Raw genomic sequence first — 22,189 nt, forward strand, 5'->3', positions numbered from 1 at the left:
TTATGCCCGGTTAAAATACTTATTTGATGTTATATGGAAGCAGGCAGGCAGTAACATGCAGCCTAAGATACACCGCCCGCCCCAAATCGCAGTAACTTTCTCAGAGAAACGCGTAAGCGACACCATTTGCCCGGCGCTTTAGACCTTCTGGAATTAGGTTTTCACTCGTATCATGATATCAGTTGGCGCTAACAAGGTCGTATGGGCCGCGTATAGTGCCTCTCTTACGCATTTCAGCGAGAAGCTATTTGTTTACCTTTTAAATAAACTAAGAATTAAACTAAGTACAGTTTTGTAAGTACCTAGTGTTAAAAATTAATTAGTAAGTAATAAAAAAACACCGACCAAGTGCGAATCAGACTCGCGCGCCGTATTCGGATATCCGTACACGCCAGACGGACAGACAGACAAAGTGACCGTATAAGGGTCCCGTTTTTCCTTTTGAGGTACGGAACCCTAAAAATAAAGCTTTTAATCTGAGTTAAAATACCTCGATAATAATAGATGGCGGTCTCAAAACAGCAGTTCGGTTTGGCGGACATCACTATCAGTGACATGCACAAGGTTTGAAGCCAGGGTGAGCATGAGGGTGTTGGTGGCAATTTCGCTAAATTATTACAAGCTCATCATTGAATATTACTATAGGCTCACTGTTATATAAAGTTTTTGATAGTTATATAGATTTTGAAGAAAGATAATGAGGGGGCAACGCTTTTTGAAAAAAGTTTGAAAATTTAAAAAAGGGTCACTGGTTAGAGATTCAGATGCTTTCTGGATTTTTTTTTCCTTCTAATTGTCTAAGCTCTTTTTGGAATGAATAAGAAAAGTAGGTGTCCTTAATGATTTGCTTGTAGCTCGAGAAGATGAATGCCAGATGTCAAATCTTAAATTATATTATTTAAGGGGCAAGCGACGGGTCTGCCCGCGAAATTCAAGTTTTAATTGGGTTTTTCGCAATTTGTAAACTAATACGACAAAGTATGCTTGTGGCATTCTAGTTGCGAAAATGGCAGTATCATCTCCACGTGTTTATATAAAAATATTTACTTGATGAGGTCCAGTTTAAGAAATTAGCTCTAGTATCGACTAATTTGTGAGTTACAGTCAATACTAGGGCTAATTTCTTAAATTGGACCCTTTCAAGTAAAGATTTCTATATAAATAGATGGGGGGGTTATTGTTAATTGCGAAAACTAAATACAATTTGAATTTCGCGGGCAGACCCGTCGCATCCACCTTAAAAAAAAAAATACTAACTAACGTAGAGAAGAAGTGGAAGACTGGCATAGATATTTATATGGAAGTCTTATCAAGGCGGAGTAGTGCCAGACGCGAACAAATGATTTAGATCAGCTATTACTTTAATTTACTTTATAACTTAAAGACAAATATGCCAGAAATGAAAGCTTCCTAATTTCAACTTCTGGCATGCAAGCAAATGATTTAATTTTTTCTGCCATCAACTCCCTATCTAAAAGCGAAAGTATATAAGCCAGAAACTATATACGACATATAACAAAACGCTGCACTTACGGTTTTCGAATCCATTATATAAATGTTTTATTAAAATTAATATTCGATCAACTCAAAAACAGAGAGTTGATGACAAAAAGTGAACACAATTTGCACCACACTTTTGTTGAAAAGCACTAGATAAACCAGAGCGCCATAAAAGAACAAACATATAACATACTAGCTGATACCCGCGACTTCGTTCGCGTGGATGTAGTTTTTTAAAAATCCCGTGGGAACTCTTTGATTTTCCGGGATAAAAAGTAGCATATGTGCTAATCCAGGGTATAATCTGTCTCCATTCTAAATTTCAGCCCAATCCGTCCAGTAGTTTTTGCGTGAAGGAGTAACAAACATACACACACAGACACACACACACACACACACACACACACACACACAAACTTTCGCCTTTATAATATTAGTGCGATAGACACACATAACACTCCTTCGCTTTGGTGTTTGTAATTTGTAGCTAAAATAACATAAAGTCAAAGTCAAAGTCAAAATCATTTATTCAAAGTAGATACAATTGTACTCCTTTTAGTAATGGTACGGAGAGCTTCGGGTGTAACTACAGCAACTGTGAGATACCCAAGCAGCAACAGCATAAGATGCAGCATGACGTTGAAAAGGTGAGGGAATGATGTCATTCCACCGTTCATAAAAGTGAATCCAGTTATAAAATGACCTCTGTAGTGTATTATGTTGTATACTATAGATAGATCTAGCTCCTCTGGTTTGTTCTATCAAGGTAAGTGCAACCTCAGAGTTCAAGCAATGTCTGGATGCAAACAAAAGTATAGTCCACCTCATAATAAAGGATGTGGATACAATGTTTGAGAATGTGGACCATAGTGGTGCCACAACCAGTAATGGTACGGAGAGCTTCGGGTGTAACTACAGCAACTGTGAGATACCCAAGCAGCAACAGCATAAGATGCAGCATGATGTCGAAAAGGTGAGGGAATGATGACGTCATTCCACCATTCATAAGAGTCGCGTCTAGTTATAAAAACTGGCCAAGTGCGAGTCAGAGTCGCGCACTGAGGGTTCTGTACTTGGGTAGTTTTTCCAACATTTTGCACAATAAATCAAAAACTATTGTGTTTATTTTATTTGTTAATTTAAATGTTAATTAACTAGAAATATTTGATAGAATTTTTTGCTTTACACTCAAAGTTTGAACACTATTAATATCCTAAAATGCTCTAGGTTAGACACCTAAAGCACTACTACTAATACTTCTTCTAAGTTCTACTAGTTTTTCTGTATTAATTTTGTGATGTACAAGAAAAGTATATTCATTCATTCATTCAACACAGACCTAAAGCGTAGACTTAAAAGGACTAAGCCTTTTGAGCTAGTGTAGTTATAGTGTTAGTGCAGTGTAAAGAACACAAGAAAGAACAAAGTGAAAATTTAGTGCTAGTGCAATATAATGAACACAAGAACAAAGTGTCATAAAATAATAACTAATGATAAACTAAGAAATATGTCAATGGACGGACTCTTAGATATAAGTACTTTTATAAGTTTAGGTTAACATAATATTACTTACTAGCTGATACCCGCGACTTCGTTCGCGTGGATGTAGGTTTTTTAAAATTCCCGTGGGAACTCTTTGATTTTCCGGGATAAAAAGTAGCCTATGTGCTAATCCAGAGTATAATCTATCTCCATTCTAAATTTCAGCCCAATCCGTCAAGTAGTTTGAGCGTGAAGGAGTAACAAACATACACACACACACACACACACACACACATACAAACTTTCGCCTTTATAATATTAGTGTGATTATAATATTAGTGTGATTAGCTTTACTCATAGGCTAGATTGTAATTCTAATAAAGTACTGCTGTCAGAACTTTATGGTTATATAAAAAAAAAAAAAACATTCATTCACTATTTTCACTCTTGTATATTTGATGTTGTATATTTGACTTGATAATTGATCAGTTCCAATTCAACAGGTGCAATCCGTGCTCAAGAACATAGTCAGGGATTGGAGTGAAGCGGGAGCGGCGGAAAGGGAGCAGTGCTACAAGCCTATACTAGACCAACTGGACTATAGGTATCCGGCCGAAGAGTTCAGGTAGGTTTTTATTGTTGTAAAAGAAATCGCTTATTTCGTTCTGTTATCCTGGTACATATGTATAACAAGTGTAAATTAAAAATTTATAACACCCCCGACGATCCAAAGTATTTGAGTTTTCCAAAACATCATTTTCAAATAAATAATTATGTATTTAGGCAACGTCCATCTTGACAGCTTGACATTTGTCTATTGACATAATATTATGAACCTAACGGTTATCTAACCTTCTTTTCTACAAGAAAACTAGAAAAGAGCTGATAACTCTTAAACGGCTGAACCAATTTTTTTAGATTATAGCTAAGAACACTCTCGATCAAGCCACCTTTCAAACAAAAAAAACTAAATTAAAATCGGTTCATTCGTTTAGGCGCTACGATGCCACAGACAGATACACAGATACACAGATACACAGATACACAGATACACAGACACACAGATACACACGTCAAACTTATAACACCCCTCTTTTTGGGTCGGGGGTTAAACATATAATCTCACAGAGGTTCAAAACTCCAAACTCCAAAATATGCTCCTAAGAAAAGCATATTATACAATCGAAGATTATGTAAATGATAAAAGAGCGTGGATTTGACCTGCAATTCGCTCCAGCAATGCGCGGGAACTCAATTGCTTTTATACATGGCATAATATTGTATTTGAAAAGAGCAACCGCCGAGTTTCTTGCTGGTTCTTCTCGGTAGGAAAGGCATTCCGAACCAGTGGCAGATGCTTTTGACGATTCAAAAGAACTTGTAAAAGTCTAATTTAATAAAAATATTTTGAATTTGAATTTGAAACAAAGGTGTTTCCCATGTGGAATTAAATTGATTTATTGATTTTATCACTTGTAGAACAGGATATACCATTAGTGACTCTACCATGGGTAGGCAAATCCACTGAGAAGAGCCAGAAGAATATACCAAAATGTTCACTGTGCCAGCAGGAAATATGCAACATTTTCGCATCTATAATATTAGTATGGATTATAGGAAAAAGGTTTCTTTTTTTGTGAATATAAACAATATACGGTGTGGACCAACAAATTCCTGAAAGGCCTGCAACGCATCGGCGGTACCTCTGGTGCTGCAAATGTTCATGGGCGGCGATAATCACTTAACATCAGGTGACCCGCCTGCACTTTTGCTTACCAATTTTTATAAAATGTAGGATTCATTTTGTTACAGTGACCGCTCTCACATCAAAGTGCTCGTCCCCGGCGCGGGTTTGGGCCGGCTCGCGTGGGAGGTCGCCGCTAAAGGCTACTGTTGTCAAGGCAACGAGTTTTCCCTCTTCATGCTGTTTGCTAGCAACTTTATACTCAACAAGTGCCCAGAGGTAAGCCTTACCTTACTGAACGACTAAGCAGTCATGCGACAAAAAAGTAGTAAGACGATTAAGTCGTATGTCAAAAAGTCGCTTTTCTTTTTTATTGTCAGAGGTACCCACTGAACGATAAAACAGTTGTGCGAGGAAAAGAAGTAAGACAATTAAGTCGTGAGACAATTAAGACACGTCGCACTTCTCCATCACTACTGGGCACAATTACTATGAAAAGAGTATATATGACATATATCATTTTCGTTTTGTTAGGGTTCCGTACCTCAAAAGGAAAAACGAAACCCTTATAGGAGATCCCTTTGTTGTCTGTCTGTTTGTCCGTCGTGTCTGTCAAGAAACCCGTACGTAGGGTACTTCCCGTTGACCTAGAAGCATGAAATATGGCAGGTGGGCAGGCCTTATAGCACAAGTAAAGGAATAAATCCGAAAACCGTGAATTTGTGGTTAGATCATTAAAAAAAAAATGTGTTTAAATTTTCATATAGATAATTCAATCCACGAAGACGCGCCCCACTCTTTTCCGCAATCGCTTACAGTGCAAGTGTGCAGTGTAAACTGCAAGAATGTGAGTTCTATTCCTACGCAGCGAGTAGCAATGTGGGCACACGCACACATAGTTAAATAGCAAAAAATTTCATAATTAACTGGAAGTATGCTCTACTTTATATTTTCACCTACTTTAAAAAAAATATATATAAGACGTGATGGTACTGCATTTATTGAACTAATTGTGTTATTGGCATAGACATATAATACTCGATATTGGTTACTAATAATATTTTAATAACAACAAATATTGTATACTAGATGATGCCCGCGACTTTGTCCGCGTGGATTTAAGTTTTTTGAAATCCCGTGGGAACTCTTTGATTTTCCGGGATAAAAAGTAGCCTATCTGCTAATCCTGGATATTATCTATCTCTATTCTAAATTTTAGCCAAACTCTCACCTTTATAATATTAGTGTGATGTGAAGTGTGATATTGATAATATGTATAAGTATAGGCGTCACTCAGAAAAATCAATACCTCTTTTTTTCTGAGTGACGCCTATAAGTATTTAATATAATGATTTAAATATTTTTAACGAATTATTGGAATATCCTCCCAAAACCTAGCGAAAAACACAGGAACAAAACACGAAGAGGTTATCCAAGAGTTTTATCATTTCATATCATAATTTTTTATCATTTCTATTTTTATTCAAAATTCAAAATATTTTTATTCAATTAGACTTTTATAAGTTCTTTTGAATCGTCAAAAGCATCTACCACTGGTTCGGAATGCCTTTCCTACCGAGAAGAACCAGCAAGTAACTCGGCGGTTGCTCTTTTATCACAATTCAAATCTGTTTTTTAAAATAACCTAACATAAGAAAATCCTTCAATTACACTATATATTATTACATTAAAAAATAATAATATATACAAAAAATTAAAGTAGAGCAACTTTCCGATGGATCACGATACGCAGCAAAGCAACCCAAATTGACCGTGTACACTGAGCCGTGGTCGACTCAAGACTAATGCTCGGACTGAACTCCCCGCACCCCGCGGTTTCCCCTCGCGATAAATAGTGGGGCGCGTCTTCGTGGATTGAAATATCTATAGTAAGATAACTATGCCAAGTGGGGGGTATCATATGAAAGGGCTTTGCCTGTACATTCTAAAACAGTGCAAACTTTCGAAAAAATTTCTGAGTACGGAACCCTCGGTGCGCGAGTCCGACTCGCACTTGGCCGGTTTTTTTAATTTTTTTATACTTTTCAAAAATTACACTACACTTACAATGACACTACATTTTGAAAGCAAGTAATTAAAACATGGTTTTTGTCTTTGCTACAAGACAATCCGTGAAAGTAGACATAGCTTACATGTTACAGGCAAACAAACATACAGTTTATCCCTGGGTACACCAATATGTGAACCATCTGACGTGTGAGCATCAGATCCAAGCGGCGACATTCCCGGACGTGCCGCCGACGACAAGATTGTCGCACTTCTCCATCGCTGCCGGCGATTTTCTCAAGGTATTGTGTCTTACTATACTGTGTGCGCCATACGACAATACTGTTACGCGACACGACTGTCGCACGACAAAATTGTCGCATTATAAAACTGTCGCACGACAAGACGGTCGCACAGGAAGTCTGACGCATGACAAGACTTTCTTACGACAAGACGGTCGCACGACATACCTTGCATGACAAGACAGTCTGTGACTGTCTTTTCGTGAGGTACAAAGTATACTGGTACACTACACGACTAGACTGGCGCGCGACACGACTGTCGTGCTTCATAATAGTCACATGACAAGACTTTCGCACGACAAGACTGTCGCATGACAAGACTGTCGCACGACAAGACTGTCGCATGACAATACTGTCGCACGACAATGCTGTCGCACGACAAGACTGTCGTATAGAAGTGTGTGGAAGTCCCTACAAGAGATCTACATCCAGCAGTGGACGTATATCGCTTGATAATGCTGATAATCCAATTAATAGCAAAATATCCTTTCAGGTATACACAGAGATGGACGAATGGCATTGCGTGGCGACATGCTTTTTCATCGACTGCGCACCAAATGTCATTGAATTTATAGAGAGGATATACGCTATACTAAGGCCGGGGGGTTATTGGATCAATTTGGGACCCCTTTTGTACCATTATAGGTAAGTTGTACCCATGAAAAAATTGTAAGTCTATGGTTGTACCACTGTAGATATCTTGTACCTTTGTGGATAAGTTTTTTTTTTTTTAAATTATATAGACTAGCGCTTGGCTGCAATCAGACCTGCTAGCAAGTGATAATGCAGCCTAAAGTTGTAACTTTGCAGTCATATTAAGAGCGCCACCTCGCCAACAAACTGGCCCACCAGTTTGGCGAGTTAGTAATGTTAAGAACCTTGTAGAATTAATATGAACAAATAAATTAAAAAAAAGTCCTTTTAACTACGTTCAAAAATAATGTTTTACCTTGTAAACTAACAATGTACTTCCTGTACGTTCGTGGATAAGTTGTACCTGTATGCGTCTTTGTAGACAAATTGATCTCTTACAGAGCTTTAGAAGTTCAATAAAACGGACCGATTGTATAATGTGAGTTACATTAATGACTAGCTGATACCCGCGACGTTCGCGTGGATATAGGTTTTTAAAAATCCCGTGGGAACTCTTTGATTTTGCGGGATAAAAAGTAGCCTGTGTTAATCTATGGTATAATCTACCTCCATTCTTTTCAGCCAAATCCGTCCAATAGTTTTTGAGTGAAAGAGTAACAAACACACAAACTTTCGCCTTTATAATATTAGTGTGATGTAGATACGCTGTACCCTTATAGATAAGTTGTACCCGTACCATTAATTTGGGGTGCTGATTACGAAAATGATATCTATATTCAAATCAAAGGTTATTTTAAAATCCAAAATTGATATGAGTGTCATTTTCGAGGTTTCTTGGTTGGTGTTTAGGTAAATATTAATGTTTTAACTGTTTAATTTCCAGTGATATGCCTACCGAGAGCAGTATTGAACCACCGTATGATATATTATTAGAAATAATCAAGGACGTCGGTTTTTGAGATTTTGGTGAGTTGAGTGAGTACCTTTAGCGGTAATGAGCTAGTGATTAGGACGTCGGTCTCCTAGCTTTTGGAAGCCGCCGGAGGCTTCGGTCGTGGCTAGATACCACCCTACTGGCAAAGCCGTGCCGCCAAACGATTTAGCGTTCCGGTACGATGCCGCGTAGAAACCAAAGGAGTATGGGCTTAATGAAAACTGCCATACCCCTTCCAGCCCGGCTAGCATGGGCAGTAGATAAAAATTATATCCCCCGATTATATCCACCGATGTCATAGAAATCAGTGGTTATAATCGGGGATAAATTTTTATCTACTGCCCATGCTAGCCGGGCTGGTTAGCCCGCTTCCATCACTTACCACCAGGTGAGATCGAAGTCAAGGGCTAACTTGTGACAAAAAAATACATACATACTTTCGTTCGTTCGTTTCGCTCGTTCTTCTCGGTAGGAACGGCATACCGAACCAGTGGTAGATTATTTTTAACCCCCGACCCAAAAAGAGGGGTGTTATAAGTTTGACGTGTGTATCTGTGTATCTGTGTATCTGTCTGTGGCATCGTAGCGCCTAAACGAATGAACCGATTTTAATTTAGTTTTTTTTGTTTGAAAGGTGGCTTGATCGAGAGTGTTCTTAGCTATAATCTAAAAAAATTGGTTCAGCCGTTTAAGAGTTATCAGCTCTTTTCTAGTTTTCTTGTAGAAAAGAAGGTTAGATAACCGTTAGGTTCATAATATTATGTCAATAGACAAATGTCAAGCTGTCAAGATGGACGTTGCCTAAATACATAATTATTTATTTGAAAATGATGTTTTGGAAAACTCAAATACTTTGGATCGTCGGGGGTGTTATAAATTTTTAATTTACACTTGTGACGATTCAAAAGCACTTGTAAAAGTTTAATTGAATAAAAATATTTTGAACTAGAGGATGCCCGCGACTTCGTCCGCATGGATTAAGATTTTTATAGATCCCGTGGGAACTGCTTGATTTTTCGGGGGGAAAAGTTGCCTATTTCGATTACAGGGACGCAAGCTACTTCGGTACCAAATTTCATACAAATCAGTTAAGTGGATTAGTCTATAGGAATCCCGCGGGAACTCTTTGATTTTCCGGGATAAAAAGTAGCCTATGTCCGTCATCGGGATATAAGCTAACCCTGTACCAAATTTTGTCAGAATCGGTTACACTGTTGGGCCATGAAAAGCTAGCAGACAGACAGACAGACAGATAGACAAACTTTCGCATTTATACTATTAGTATGGATTACTTCTCTTGAACATGTATAATTTTTTTTTCACAGAAAGAAAAAACCGGCGTGAAGACGAAATACGCGCAGAACCCAAACTCTATGATGCAGCACGAGTACAATTCAGTATTTTTCGTCTGTAGGAAGCCTGATCTAGTTAATTTTTAATTTACCCACTTTTATTTAGTCTTGGTTATTATTATTAAAAAAAAACAAAGAAAGGAAAAGTACAATTAAACTGCCTTTTATTTTTAACCAACTATTAATATGTGAATATTATGTATAGTAGAGCATAAAAATGATTCAACATAGACTAATTAAACCGGTCAAGTGCGAGTTGGTCTCACACGCGAAGGGTAAACTTAACACGTATTTTTTTATCCATGGAGGCCATTTTGATTTTTTTATGGTTCCGTACCTCAAAAGGAAAAACGAAACCCTTATAGGATCACTTTGTTGTCTGTCTGGCTGTCCGTCGTGTCTGTCAAGAGAACCTATAGTGTACCTACTTTCCGATGACCTAGAATAATGAAATTTGGCAGGTAGGTAGGTCTTATAGCACAAGTAAAGGAATAAATCCGAAAACCGTGAATTTGTGGTTACATCATTAAAAAATAATTAAAATGTGTTTCAATTTTCAAAGATAACTATATCAAGTGGGGTATCATATGAAAGGACTACCTGTATATTCATAATAGTTTTTGATTTATCGTGCAAAATGTCGAAAAAAATACAGAAGTACGGAACCCTCGGTGCGCGAGTGCGACTCACACTTGGCTGGTTTTTTTATTATAGCGACAATAGCACAATCTGTGAAATATCTCTGCATGTTACGGTTCACGAGATACAGTCCATTGACAAACAGACGGACGAAAGAACAGCGGAGGCTTAGTAAAAGTCTCGTTTAGGGTAATAGGGACCCTATTTATTACCTTAAAAATCAACCCTATAACACCGGCCAAGTGCGAGTCAGACTCGCGCACCGAAGGTTCCTTACACATAAAAGTCTGTTTTAGAATGTACAGGTAAGGCCCTTTCATATGATATCCCACTTGGTATACTCATCTTTGAAAATGCTAATTTGTTCATGAATACATTTTTTTTGTGATGTGAATAACCACAAATTCACGGTTTTCGGATTTTTTTCCTTTATTTGTGCTATAAGACCTACGTACCTGCCAAATTTCATGATTCTAGGCATACAGATATTACAAGATTCCATGATTCTAGGTTAACGGGAAGTACCCTATCGATTTTCTTGACAGATATGACAGACAGACATCGAAGTGATCTTATAAGGGTCCCTTTTTTTCTTTTGAAGTACGTAACCCTAAAAATCAAGGTAGGTAATAGGTAGGACTATTAAAAAAATTACGTATCGCTAGCAAAAAAAAAAACACGAAATTTACTCAGTTAAAGTTTTATTCAAATACTGTATATAATACCGGCCTATCTTATTCGCGTCTTCGTTACAATGGTTTATTTTCGCGTAAGTCAGGAACTGTCTTCTGAGACGCAGCAACTTTTGCGGGTTCACAGATTGTATGAACCCTAGTTCTAGAACATAGTGAGGATAGTATGGCTCATGGAATTAGGAAGTACCTAAGAACATACAAGATCTGACTACGCCTTGTACAAAAACAGATCTCGGCCAGGCTTGTGTATTATCTTTAGTCTAGAGCTAGACCATGAAGTAGAAGCAATTCATTTCAATCTCTACTTACATAAAGCAAGTACATATCGCTATCTCACTTCCAACTAAAAAGTTAGAGCGAGAGATCGGACCTCAATGTGGTGCGATTTCTCGCTTTCGCTCAGCAGTCGAAGTGGGATAGCGATAAGTTGGTTTTGCTACGAAGAGTAAGCAATCCATATATTAAAAATTCGAGAGCTTTTTAGTCTATGACCTGCGCAAACTGCCATGTTGCAACTTGAGATTGGGACTTCGTCTGTGTCGGAGTTAGCTGGCGGGCGTGCTCTGCCTTTTTGGACTGTTTTATTTTTTTGTTAAAACTGACTGGAAAGCGCTCTAAGCGGGTGCGTGCGTATGTCGGCGAGCGCCGGCACAGACGGGGTCCATACTTGTATAGTTTCCATAACTTATTATAAATAACTACAAACTTGACATTGGCTAATCTTTGTAAAGCCAGACGAGAAAAAAAACTTGAGATTGGATTACTATAAGGTACCTCTATATTAAAATGAAACAAAAAAATTACTCAGTTAAAGTTTTATTCAAATACTGTATATAATACCGGCCTATCTTATTCGCGTCTTCGTTACAATGGTTCATTTTCGCGTAAGTCAGGAACTGTCTCCTGAGTCGCAGCAACTTTTGCGGGTTCACAGATTGTATGAACCCTATTTCTAGGACACAGTCGGGATATTCTGGAAACTTTAGGACGTCTAGATTCAACTGTTTCGAGTCTAGAATTTGTTTCGATATCGCCTGGGTTGTTTTGTCCATTTCATATAGGAAGTTTGTTGAACTTAGTGGTGGCTGGAAATACAAATGTAAATTAAAAATTTATAACACACCCGAAAAGTGAAGGTTACAGTAACTAGAAAAGAGATGATAACTTTCAAACAGCTGAACCGATTTTCTTGGATTATAACTAAGAACACTCGATTAAGCCACCTTTCAAACAAAAAAAAAACTAAATTAAAATCGGTTCATTAATTTAGGAGCTACTATGCCACAGACATACACAGATACACACGTCAAACTTATAACACCCCTCTTTTTGGGTCGGAGGTTAAAATTAAAATAAAAAAAAACCATTTTATAAATTACAAGTATATTTATTTAAATCAAAATGCCATAATTTTTTTCTAATAGGTACTTAATCTAAGTTACAAAAAATATGAAATACATTTTTTTTTCGTTCTTAAACGAAGACGAAATACAGGGTGTAAGCAGAACGCTAGCAAAAACGAAGACAGGTGATAGTACTGATGATTACTGATAACATTCGTAGTTTTAAATATGGTAATATTTAAAACTACGAAAAAACCTGTATTTTTTAAAAGTTCACAATATTTTGCAAATAAAACATCTGACTGACGCTAGAGGCTAACCAACGTTCCGTAAATAGGTCATTCGAAGTCAATGCCGCGTCGTAGGTGGTGCATTGACCCGAGTTTTGCACGCTATACAATGCGGGTTTGGAAAATACAAAATCACTAAATCACGATCTACACGATAAGGCAAGTGGTTATTGGTATTGGATTATGTTAAGGTAGTATAATAATAATGCTAAGTTTTTGCTAGCGTTCTGGTTACATCCATCCATACTAATATTATAAATGCGAAAGTGTGTCTGTCTGTCTGCTACGCTTTCACGGCTCAACCGCTGAACCGATTTTAATGAAATTTTGTACATACTTAGGATAGATTCCGGGGAAGGATATAGGCTACTTTTTATCCCGGAAAATCAAACAGTTCCCACGGGATCTTTAAAAACCTAAATTCACGCGGACGAAGTCGCGGGTATCCTCTAGTCCTGTATAAAGAAACTATGAATAGGCAACTACAACCAATAAACTAACAAACAAAGCAACAAACACACACACAAGTGCTGAACTACTTTTGCGTAGTTGTATAAATAGGAATTTCTTTGGAATTCATGACAGATACAACTTCGAGCCAGCAAAGCTGTGATAGCCTAGTGGTTAGAACGTCCGCCTCCTAATCGGAGGTCGGGGGTTCGATCCCGGGCACGCACCACTAACTTTTCAGTTATGTGCGTTTTAAGCAATTAAATATCACTTGCTTTAACGGTGAAGAAAAACATCGTGAGGAAACCTGCATGCCTGAGAGTTCTCTATGTTCTCAAAGGTGTGTGAAGTCTGCCAATCCGCATTGGGCCAGCGTGGCGGACTATGGCCTAAACCCTTCTCATTCTGAGAGGAGATCCGTACTCAGTAGTGGGGCGGAAATGGGTTGATCATGATGATGAAGACAACTTCAAAGGTTTCACATTAAATGGGGTTGACGATTCCTTTTTTCAAAATTTCCACTTCCAATTTGAGCTTTTTATTTTGTAATACAATATGGTCCATTTTAGCGTCCAAGTATTTTTTCTTGGTAGTATAGTACTCTGCCAATGCTTGATTGCGCGCCGCCGACCAGTCGTCTTTGCATTTTCGTTTTCCTGGAAAATATTGGGAGATGAAGCCGAATTTTTACCTAATTAAAAAAAAGCAAACCTGACGTTACTTGAGCTGCCAGTTTTTTGAAAAATAAAATAGCGTTGAGACAAAGTGTGAGTCAGACTCGCGCACCCAGGGTTATGTGCTCGAGTATTTTTTCGACATTTTTCACGATAAATCAAAAACTATTATGCATGAAAATAAATAAAAATCTGTTTGAAGAATGTACAGGTAAAGCCCTTTCAGATTATGATGTCCCACATGGTATAGTTATCTTACTTTGAAAATTGAAACACATTTAATTTTTTTTTAATGATGTAACCACAAATTCGCGGTTTTCAGATTTATTCCTGTACTTGTGCTATAAGACCTACCTAGCTGCCAAATTTCATGATTCTAGGTCAACGGGGAGTACCCTATAGGTTCTTGACAGACACGACAGATAGACAGACAAACAGACAGACAACTAAGTGATCCTGTAAATAATAAATACCCTAGTAAATGATAGATAGATTACATAGGTACCACATAAGCTTTCATGACAAGAGCACGTTGGTTCCTTCGATTGTTCTCGGATTTCCACATCCACAAACTCCATAACCGGCTCATCCATTTGCAGCCGGATATTTCCGGTTATAAACTCATCCACATCCGGCAGAGACGCGGACATGGATGGGTTCGGTAACCCATCCAACTCCGCGTCACCCCCAAATGGCCTGTCCAGTAATTTCGCGACTCTGTCGAGGATATCATCTGGAGGAATGTATTCTTCATCCGGACCCATCTGCGAAAAAAAAAACCGGTCAAGTGCGAGTCGGAATCCACACGATTAGTACAAGAAATATTTACTTTTTAAATTTTTATATACTACAGCCTCAATAGCTCAACCGGTAAAGGAGTGGACTGAAAACCGAAAGGTCGAAGGTTCAAACCCCGCCCGTTGCACTATTGTCGTACCTACTCCTAGCACAAGCCTGACGCTTAGTTGGAGAGGAAAGGGGAATATTAGTCATTTAACATGGCTAATATTCTTTTTTTTTTTTAAATGTGATGTAACAGGTCAAATTCATGGTTCTCGGATTTTTTCCTTTACTTGTGCTATAAGACGTAGCTCCCTGCTATGATTGTACATCAACAAAAAGTGCCCTATGGGTTTTGACTCCCTTGATGACAGACAGCCAAAAAAAAAACCTAAAATGTGAGTTTTTATTCACTACAAGCACACGCTTGACCATAATCACACCAAATGGGAAGTGATGACATGGCCTAAGATGGGATGTGTTTACCTAAAAGACACCTCACTCGCCTAGTTTGTAAAATGTGTATTTTTTAAATTCAGTCAGTCAATCAGTTTTCCTTTTATATATTTAGACTAGATGATGCCCGCCGCTTCGCCCGCGTGGATTGGTCAGATCCCCTGCAGCATCAGGATTGAAGAGTTAGACTCCAAATTTTTTATGAAACAATGTTGCGAAGTTCCTCTATCGATTAAAAAAGAAATGAAGCAAATCGGTTCAGAAATCTCGGAGATTTCGGTGTACATAGGTAGAAAAACACAACTCCCTTTTTGAAAGTCGGTTAAAAAAGTAGCCTATGTTACTCCCTGGTCAATTCTCTACTTGTCTGTGAAAACCCCGTCAAAATCGGTCCAGCCGTTCCGAAGATTAGCCTTTTCAAACAGACAGACAGACAGACAGACAGACAAAAATTTTAAAAACGTGTGATTCAGTGTTGGTATCGTTCAAATAACCATATGAGCTTAATATAAGGTAGTTATTTCGAAATTACAGACAGACACTCCAATTTTATTTATTAGTATAGATAATTGTTTACTAACCTGGTGGTTCATCTTGATTCTCAAACTCCGCTTCCGGGAACACTTCTTCAAATTCTCCCATTTCAGTCTCAACTGCTGTGGACTACGCCGCCATACTGTCTTGGTGTTAAAGTCTTCTGCGATCTTCTTCCACTCTTCTAGCTTCATTTGATTGGTTGCAGCATCAGTGCTCTTACGTGCTATGATGTTGCTGGATTCGATTAATCGTAGGAGACATTTTGTCTCAATTTTGGATAATGGTCGACCTTTTCCCTATAAGAAAAAACATTAGTGCGTATAAGTTATGCCCGGTTAAAATACTTATTTAATGTTATATGGAAGCAGGCAGGCAGTAACATGCAGCCTAAGGTACACCGCCCGCCCCAAATCGCAGTAACTTTCTCGGAGAAACGCGTAAGCGACGCGATTTCCCCGGCGTTTTAGACCTTCTGGAATTAGGTTTTCACTCGTATCATGATATCAGTTGGCGCTAACAAGGTCGTATGTGCCGCGTATAGTGTCTCTCTTACGCATTTCAGCGAGAAGCTATTTGTTTACCTTTTAAATAAACTAAGAATTAAACTAAGTACAGTTTTGTAAGTACCTAGTGTTAAAAATTAATTAGTAAGTAATAAAAAAACACCGACCAAGTGCGAATCAGACTCGCGCGCCGTATTCGGATATCCGTACACGCCAGACGGACAGACAGACAAAGTGACCATATAAGGGTCCCGTTTTTCCTTTTGAGGTACGGAACCCTAAAAATAAAGCTTTTAATCTGAGTTAAAATACCTCGATAATAATAGATGGCGGTCTCAAAACAGCAGTTCGGTTTGGCGAACATCACTATCAGTGACATGCACAAGGTTTGAAGCCAGGGTGAGCATGAGGGTGTTGGTGGCAATTTCGCTAAATTATTACAAGCTCATCATTGAATATTACTATAGGCTCACTGTTATATAAAGTTTTTGATAGTTATATAGATTTTGAAGAAAGATAATGAGGGGGCAACGCTTTTTGAAAAAAGTTTGAAAATTTAAAAAAGGGTCACTGGTTAGAGATTCAGATGCTTTCTGGAATTTTTTTTTCCTTCTAATTGTCTAAGCTCTTTTTGGAATGAATAAGAAAAGTAAGTGTTCTTAATAATTTGCTTGTAGCTCGAGAAGATGAATGCCAGATGTCAAATCTTAGAAATTATATTATTTAAGGGGCAAGCGACGGGTCTGCCCGCGAAGTTCAAGTTTTAATTGGGTTTTTGCAATTTGTAAACTAATACGACAAAGTAGGCTTGTGGCATTCTAGTTGCGACAATGGCAGTATCATTTCCACGTGTTTATATAAAAATATTTACTTGATGAGGTCCAGTTTAAGAAATTTGCTCTAGTATCGACTAATTTGTGAGTTACAGTCAATACTAGGGCTAATTTCTTAAATTGGACCCTTTCAAGTAAAGATTTCTATATAAATAGATGGGGGGGGGGGGGGGGGGTATTGTCGCAAATAAACCATAAGCCTACTTTGTCGTATTAGTTTACGAATTGCGAAAACCAAATACAATTTGAATTTCGCGGGCAGACCCGTCACATCCACCTTAAAAAAAATACTAACTAACGTAGAGAAGAAGTGGAAGTCTGGCATAGATATTTATATGGAAGTCTTACCAAGGCGGAGTAGTGCCAGACGCGAACAAATGATTTAGATCAGCTGTTCTTTTAATTTACTCTATAACTTAAAGACAAGAATGCCAGAAATTGAAGCTTCACTAATTTCGACTTCTGGCATACGAGCAAATGATTTAATTTTTTCTGCCATCAACTCCCTATCTAAAAGCGAAAGTATATAAGCCAGAATACGACAAATAACAAAAGAACTCTGCACTTACGGTTTTCGAATCCATTATTAAAATTAATATTCGATCAACTCAAAAACAGAGAGTTGATGACAAAAAGTGAACACAATTTGCACCACACTTTTGTTGAAAAGCACTAGATAAACCAGAGCGCCATAAAAGAACAAACATATAACATACTAGCTGATACCCGCGACTTCGTTCGCGTGGATGTAGTTTTTTAAAAATCCCGTGGGAACTCTTTGATTTTCCGGGATAAAAAGTAGCATATGTGCTAATCCAGGGTATAATCTGTCTCCATTCTAAATTTCAGCCCAATCCGTCCAGTAGTTTTTGCGTGAAGGAGTAACAAACATACACACACAGACACACACACACACACACACACACACACACATACAAACTTTCTCCTTTATAATATTAGTGTGAAGTGTGATAGACACACATAACACTCCTTCGCTTTGGTGTTTGTAATTTGTAGCTAAAATAACATAAAGTCAAAGTCAAAGTCAAAATCATTTATTCAAAGTAGATACAATTGTACTCCTTTTGATGGTCACTTTAAAAAAGTGTTTATACTATGTCAAGTGGCGAGTCAAGTCTATGCAACAGGTATGAGCGGGTGTTTAAGAGGGCTCTCTCCGTCACTCGTTTCATACAATCGTAGTTTCAATTTCATTTGAATATTAAGCAACCAAAGTCCATGAAATTTTGCAGACATATTCTAGAAACTAATATCTGTGTCTGTGGTTTTCCAGATTTCTGTTAATATATTCGGTTTCAAAGTTACGCGGTCTTAAAAATTCACATACAAATCTTTGAGCCCCTGTAATTTTAAAACTACATATTTTTAGAAAAATCTAAAACACCACAGACACAGATATTAGTTTCTAGAATATGTCTGCAAAATTTCATGGACTTTGGTTGCTTAATATTCAAATGAAATTGGAACTACGATTGTATGAAACGAGTGGAAACGAGTGACGGAGAGAGCCCTGTTAAGGGATGCACTTGCTATGACAAATGTAAATTAAAAATTTAAAACACCCCCGACAAGTGAAGGTTACAGTAACTAGAAAAGAGCTGATAACTTTCAAACGGCTGAACCGATTTTCTTGGACTATTTCGCGCCTACGATCTAAAGTATCTGAGTTTTCCAAAACATCATTTTCAAATAAATAATTATGTATATCTAGGCAACGTCCATCTTGACAGCTTGACATTTGTCAATTGACACTTGAATATTAGGAACCTAACGGTTATCTAACCTTCTTTTCTACAAGAAAACTAGAAAAGAGCTGATAACTTTTAAACGACTGAACCAATTGTTTTGGATTATAGCTAACAACACTCTCGATCAAGCCACCTTTCAAACAAAAAAAAACAAAATTAAAATTGGTTCTTTCGTTTAGGCGCTACGATGCCACAGACAGATACACAGATACACACGTCAAACTTATAACACCCCTCTTTTTGGGTCGGGGGTTAAAAATAGAATCAATCAATCAATTTTAAGAAAACTATTTCATTTGGATCTAGTTGCAAGACAGCTTGCAAGCCACGTTAACTTGGTACAACCAGTTTACACATGTAACGAGTACACAATGTCGGATCTACTCATCTAATTTGCATCCAAGTGAGAGTCAGTCTCGCGCACCGATGATTTTGGATGATAAATTAAAAATTATTATGCATAAAAATAAATAAAAATCTGTTTTAGAATGTACAGTCAAAACCCTTTCATATGATACCCTACTTGGTATAGTTATCTTACTTTGAAAATTGAAACACATTTTAATTTTTTTTTAATGGTGTAACCACAAATTCACAGTTTTCGATTTATTCCTTTACTTGTGCTATAAGACTTATCTAACTGCCAAATTTCATTGTTCTAGGTCAACGGGAAGTACTCTATAGGTTTTCTTGACAGACACGATGGACGGACGGACGGACGGACGCTCGGACGGACGGACGGACGGACGGACGGACTGACGGACGGACGGACGGACTGACGGACAGACAGACAGACAAGAAAGTGATCATATAAGGGTTCCGTTTTTCCTTTCGAGGTACGGAACCCTAAAAACTAAGTAAGATTCTTACGTTCTGTGTGCTCATGTTGGGCGGTGGTGGTTTCTTCTCAAACAGCACTTTGTATATAGCATGGAGGTCTATTTGGTGGGCAGGCTGCACTGTGAACAGGGGGCTATCCCATCTGTTGTTTGAGTTCGGCTCCTCAAATCTAGACAAAAAGAAAATATATTTCAGGTGTACCAGTGAGGCGTGCATAGGATCCTAAGTCAGGGTAGGCATTAGTTCCTATTTTATGTCTCTACTAGCTGATGCCCGCGACTTCGTTCGCGTGGATGTAGGTTTTTTAAAATTCCCGTGGGAACTCTTTGATTTTCCGGGATAAAAAGTAGCCTATGTGCTAATACTCAATATTACAGGTGGTGTGCAGGCCATCACACTTAATATTATAAAGGAGAAAGTTTGTATGTGTGTGTGAGTGTGTGTGTGTGTGTTTGTTACTCCTTCACGCAAAAACTACTGGACGGATTGGGCTGAAATTTAGAATGGAGATAGATTATACCCTGGATTAGCACATAGGCTACTTTTTATCCCGGAAAATCAAAGAGTTCCCACGGGAATTTCAAAAAACCTACATCCACGCGAACGAAGTCGCGGGTATCAGCTAGTAACAATAAATTTTTAATTTACACTTGTTTTGAACCACCGCGACAAGTGAAGGTTACACTAACCAGAAAAGAGGTGATAACTTTGAAACGGCTGAACCGATTTTCTTGGATTATGGCTAAGAAAACTCTCGATCAAGCCCACCTTTCAAATAAAAAAAAACTAAATTAAACAGTTCATTAGTTTAGGAGCTACGATGCCACAGACAGATACACAGATACACACGTCAAATTTATAACACCCCTCTTTTTGGGTCAGGGGTTAAAAATTAAAAGGGTACCTGAACTTTGTTAGAGCATTGAACACCTCTTCAGTGTACGGTTGGTTATTCAAATCACAGGGTTCATTTGGATTGTTTTCCTTAACGTCAAGCCTCAATACATTTTCTTCCCAAGCTTCTAGTTGGTTCCGTATAGTGTATACTGTACATTGAGTTGATTTTGATGCTTTCGAAGCGCAGTATAACTCATAGCGATAACCTGGAATCAGATGTGTGCATAGGGATCTTGATCAGAGTATGCGTAAGGTAGCAGACAACATAGGCCATACCTTTATGCAATACATTAAATGACACATGTCAACTGAATGGTTCCCTAAAGAAACCTCTAACTTGACTATGACTTTGTCTGTGGTGGCATTTGCTGGTGCGCGTGCGATGCTTTTTTTTAGTGTTTTTTTGTGAGAAGTGGCCAGTTTTTGTGTTTTACTGGTGTTTATTGGTGGTGGAATTGACTGGGAAGCGCTTTAAAGGGGCGCCGCGTGTGTGTCGGCGGGCGCCGGCACAGACGAAGTCCATACTTATACTTTCCCTAACTTGTAAATAACTACAAACTTGACATTGGCTAATCCGTGTAAAGCCAGATGCGAGAGGAAAAAAAAACTTGACTATGAATTCCAGTGTCAATGGCTCACTGTAGTTTTTTACAAGTTTGTTTCTGTAATTTTCTGTAATCAGCTGTTTACTTTCTCTGTGTTCTCGGGTTGTCACTGAGTTTTAAACAAATTCTCTAAATCCTCATATCTCCCATGGGTATCACTCTATGAGGCTAATTATTTTTTTTGGTACCTCTACATATTAGATCTAACATCAGTTGGCGGGATGTTACAGACATTATCCATCACCATTGTAAGAGTAAATTCAGTCTTAATATAAATGAGAAACCGTCCGTCTGTTATCTTTCAATACTCAAAGCTGGACCGATCTAGATGAAATTTGTCACTGTAATAGCTCACATCTTGAGAATAGGACAAATCAATTTATAATACACATCAAAAATAGCAACCTAGTGGGACAAACCCTACATTTTTCGAAAAAAAATAACAATTGTCTACTAGGTTAAGTTCATACCTTTTATGTAGTTGCTTCCATCCAAAATAACCACATTGTCTTTACCAATGAGCCGTATAACTTCAGATTTAAGGTAACCACGGATCCTCTTCTCCTTTTGGGAGTCCAAATACGTCGAATTCTTATCGTAACCTAACTTTACAATGGCTTCGTCTTCCGAGACGATTTCCACATGTTTTTCATGTTCGTTCTCGAAAAACTGTTTCAGTTCTATAGCCCTGGTTGTTTTGCCACTAACTGGTGTGCCGCAAATTATGATGAGAGGCATTTTTTGCTATTTTATCGATTGAAATCTTAAAATTGCAATGTTTATCTAATCAAGTTCACAGACCACGAACACAGACCACGAATAATAAAAGATGTGTTAAATGTCAAATCTCAACTGTCACTTTTTTTTTTCTAGTCTGGCTTTACACTGATTAGCCAATGTCAAGTTTGTAGATATTTACAAGTTAGGGAAACTATATGTATAAGTATGTACTTCGTCTGTGCCGGCGCCCGCCGACATACACGCGGCGCCCCTTTAGAGTGCTTCCCAGTCAGTTCCACCACC

At 38.0% G+C, this 22,189-nt stretch overlaps 2 protein-coding genes across 5 annotated transcripts in view; one reads left to right on the forward strand and one right to left on the reverse strand.

Annotated features, from left to right (window-relative positions):
* The window catches only part of LOC123879211 (carnosine N-methyltransferase), a 21,994-nt gene extending 13,459 nt beyond the window's left edge, over positions 1-8,535 (forward strand). The window contains exons 5-8 of one of the 2 annotated variants that reach the window (XM_045926819.1): positions 4,795-4,945; positions 6,829-6,975; positions 7,469-7,620; positions 8,453-8,535. In XM_045926819.1, the coding sequence (XP_045782775.1) occupies positions 4,795-4,945; positions 6,829-6,975; positions 7,469-7,620; positions 8,453-8,528 (526 nt within the window). In that variant the 3' untranslated portion in view covers positions 8,529-8,535. Of the gene's footprint in view, positions 1-273; positions 281-1,360; positions 1,371-4,794; positions 4,946-6,828; positions 6,976-7,468; positions 7,621-8,452 lie in introns of those variants that run through there. The other variant, XM_045926820.1, reaches the window with a different exon arrangement.
* Positions 1-21,993, reverse strand: part of LOC123879212 — a 24,495-nt gene extending 2,502 nt beyond the window's left edge. The window contains exons 1-6 of one of the 3 annotated variants that reach the window (XM_045926821.1): positions 21,637-21,992; positions 20,569-20,767; positions 19,695-19,833; positions 15,764-16,015; positions 14,452-14,710; positions 13,672-13,928 (exon numbers count right to left, since the gene is read on the reverse strand). In XM_045926821.1, coding sequence (XP_045782777.1) covers positions 13,756-13,928; positions 14,452-14,710; positions 15,764-16,015; positions 19,695-19,833; positions 20,569-20,767; positions 21,637-21,904 — 1,290 coding nt within the window. In that variant the 5' untranslated portion in view covers positions 21,905-21,992 and the 3' untranslated portion in view covers positions 13,672-13,755. Of the gene's footprint in view, positions 1-13,671; positions 13,929-14,451; positions 14,711-15,763; positions 16,016-19,694; positions 19,834-20,568; positions 20,768-21,636 lie in introns of those variants that run through there. The other 2 variants (XM_045926823.1, XM_045926824.1) reach the window with 2 other exon arrangements.
* Between the last annotated feature and the right edge of the window lie 196 nt (positions 21,994-22,189).

The sequence above is a fragment of the Maniola jurtina genome, chromosome 27 (assembly GCF_905333055.1).
Source record: "Maniola jurtina chromosome 27, ilManJurt1.1, whole genome shotgun sequence".
Lineage (NCBI taxonomy): Eukaryota > Metazoa > Arthropoda > Insecta > Lepidoptera > Nymphalidae > Maniola > Maniola jurtina.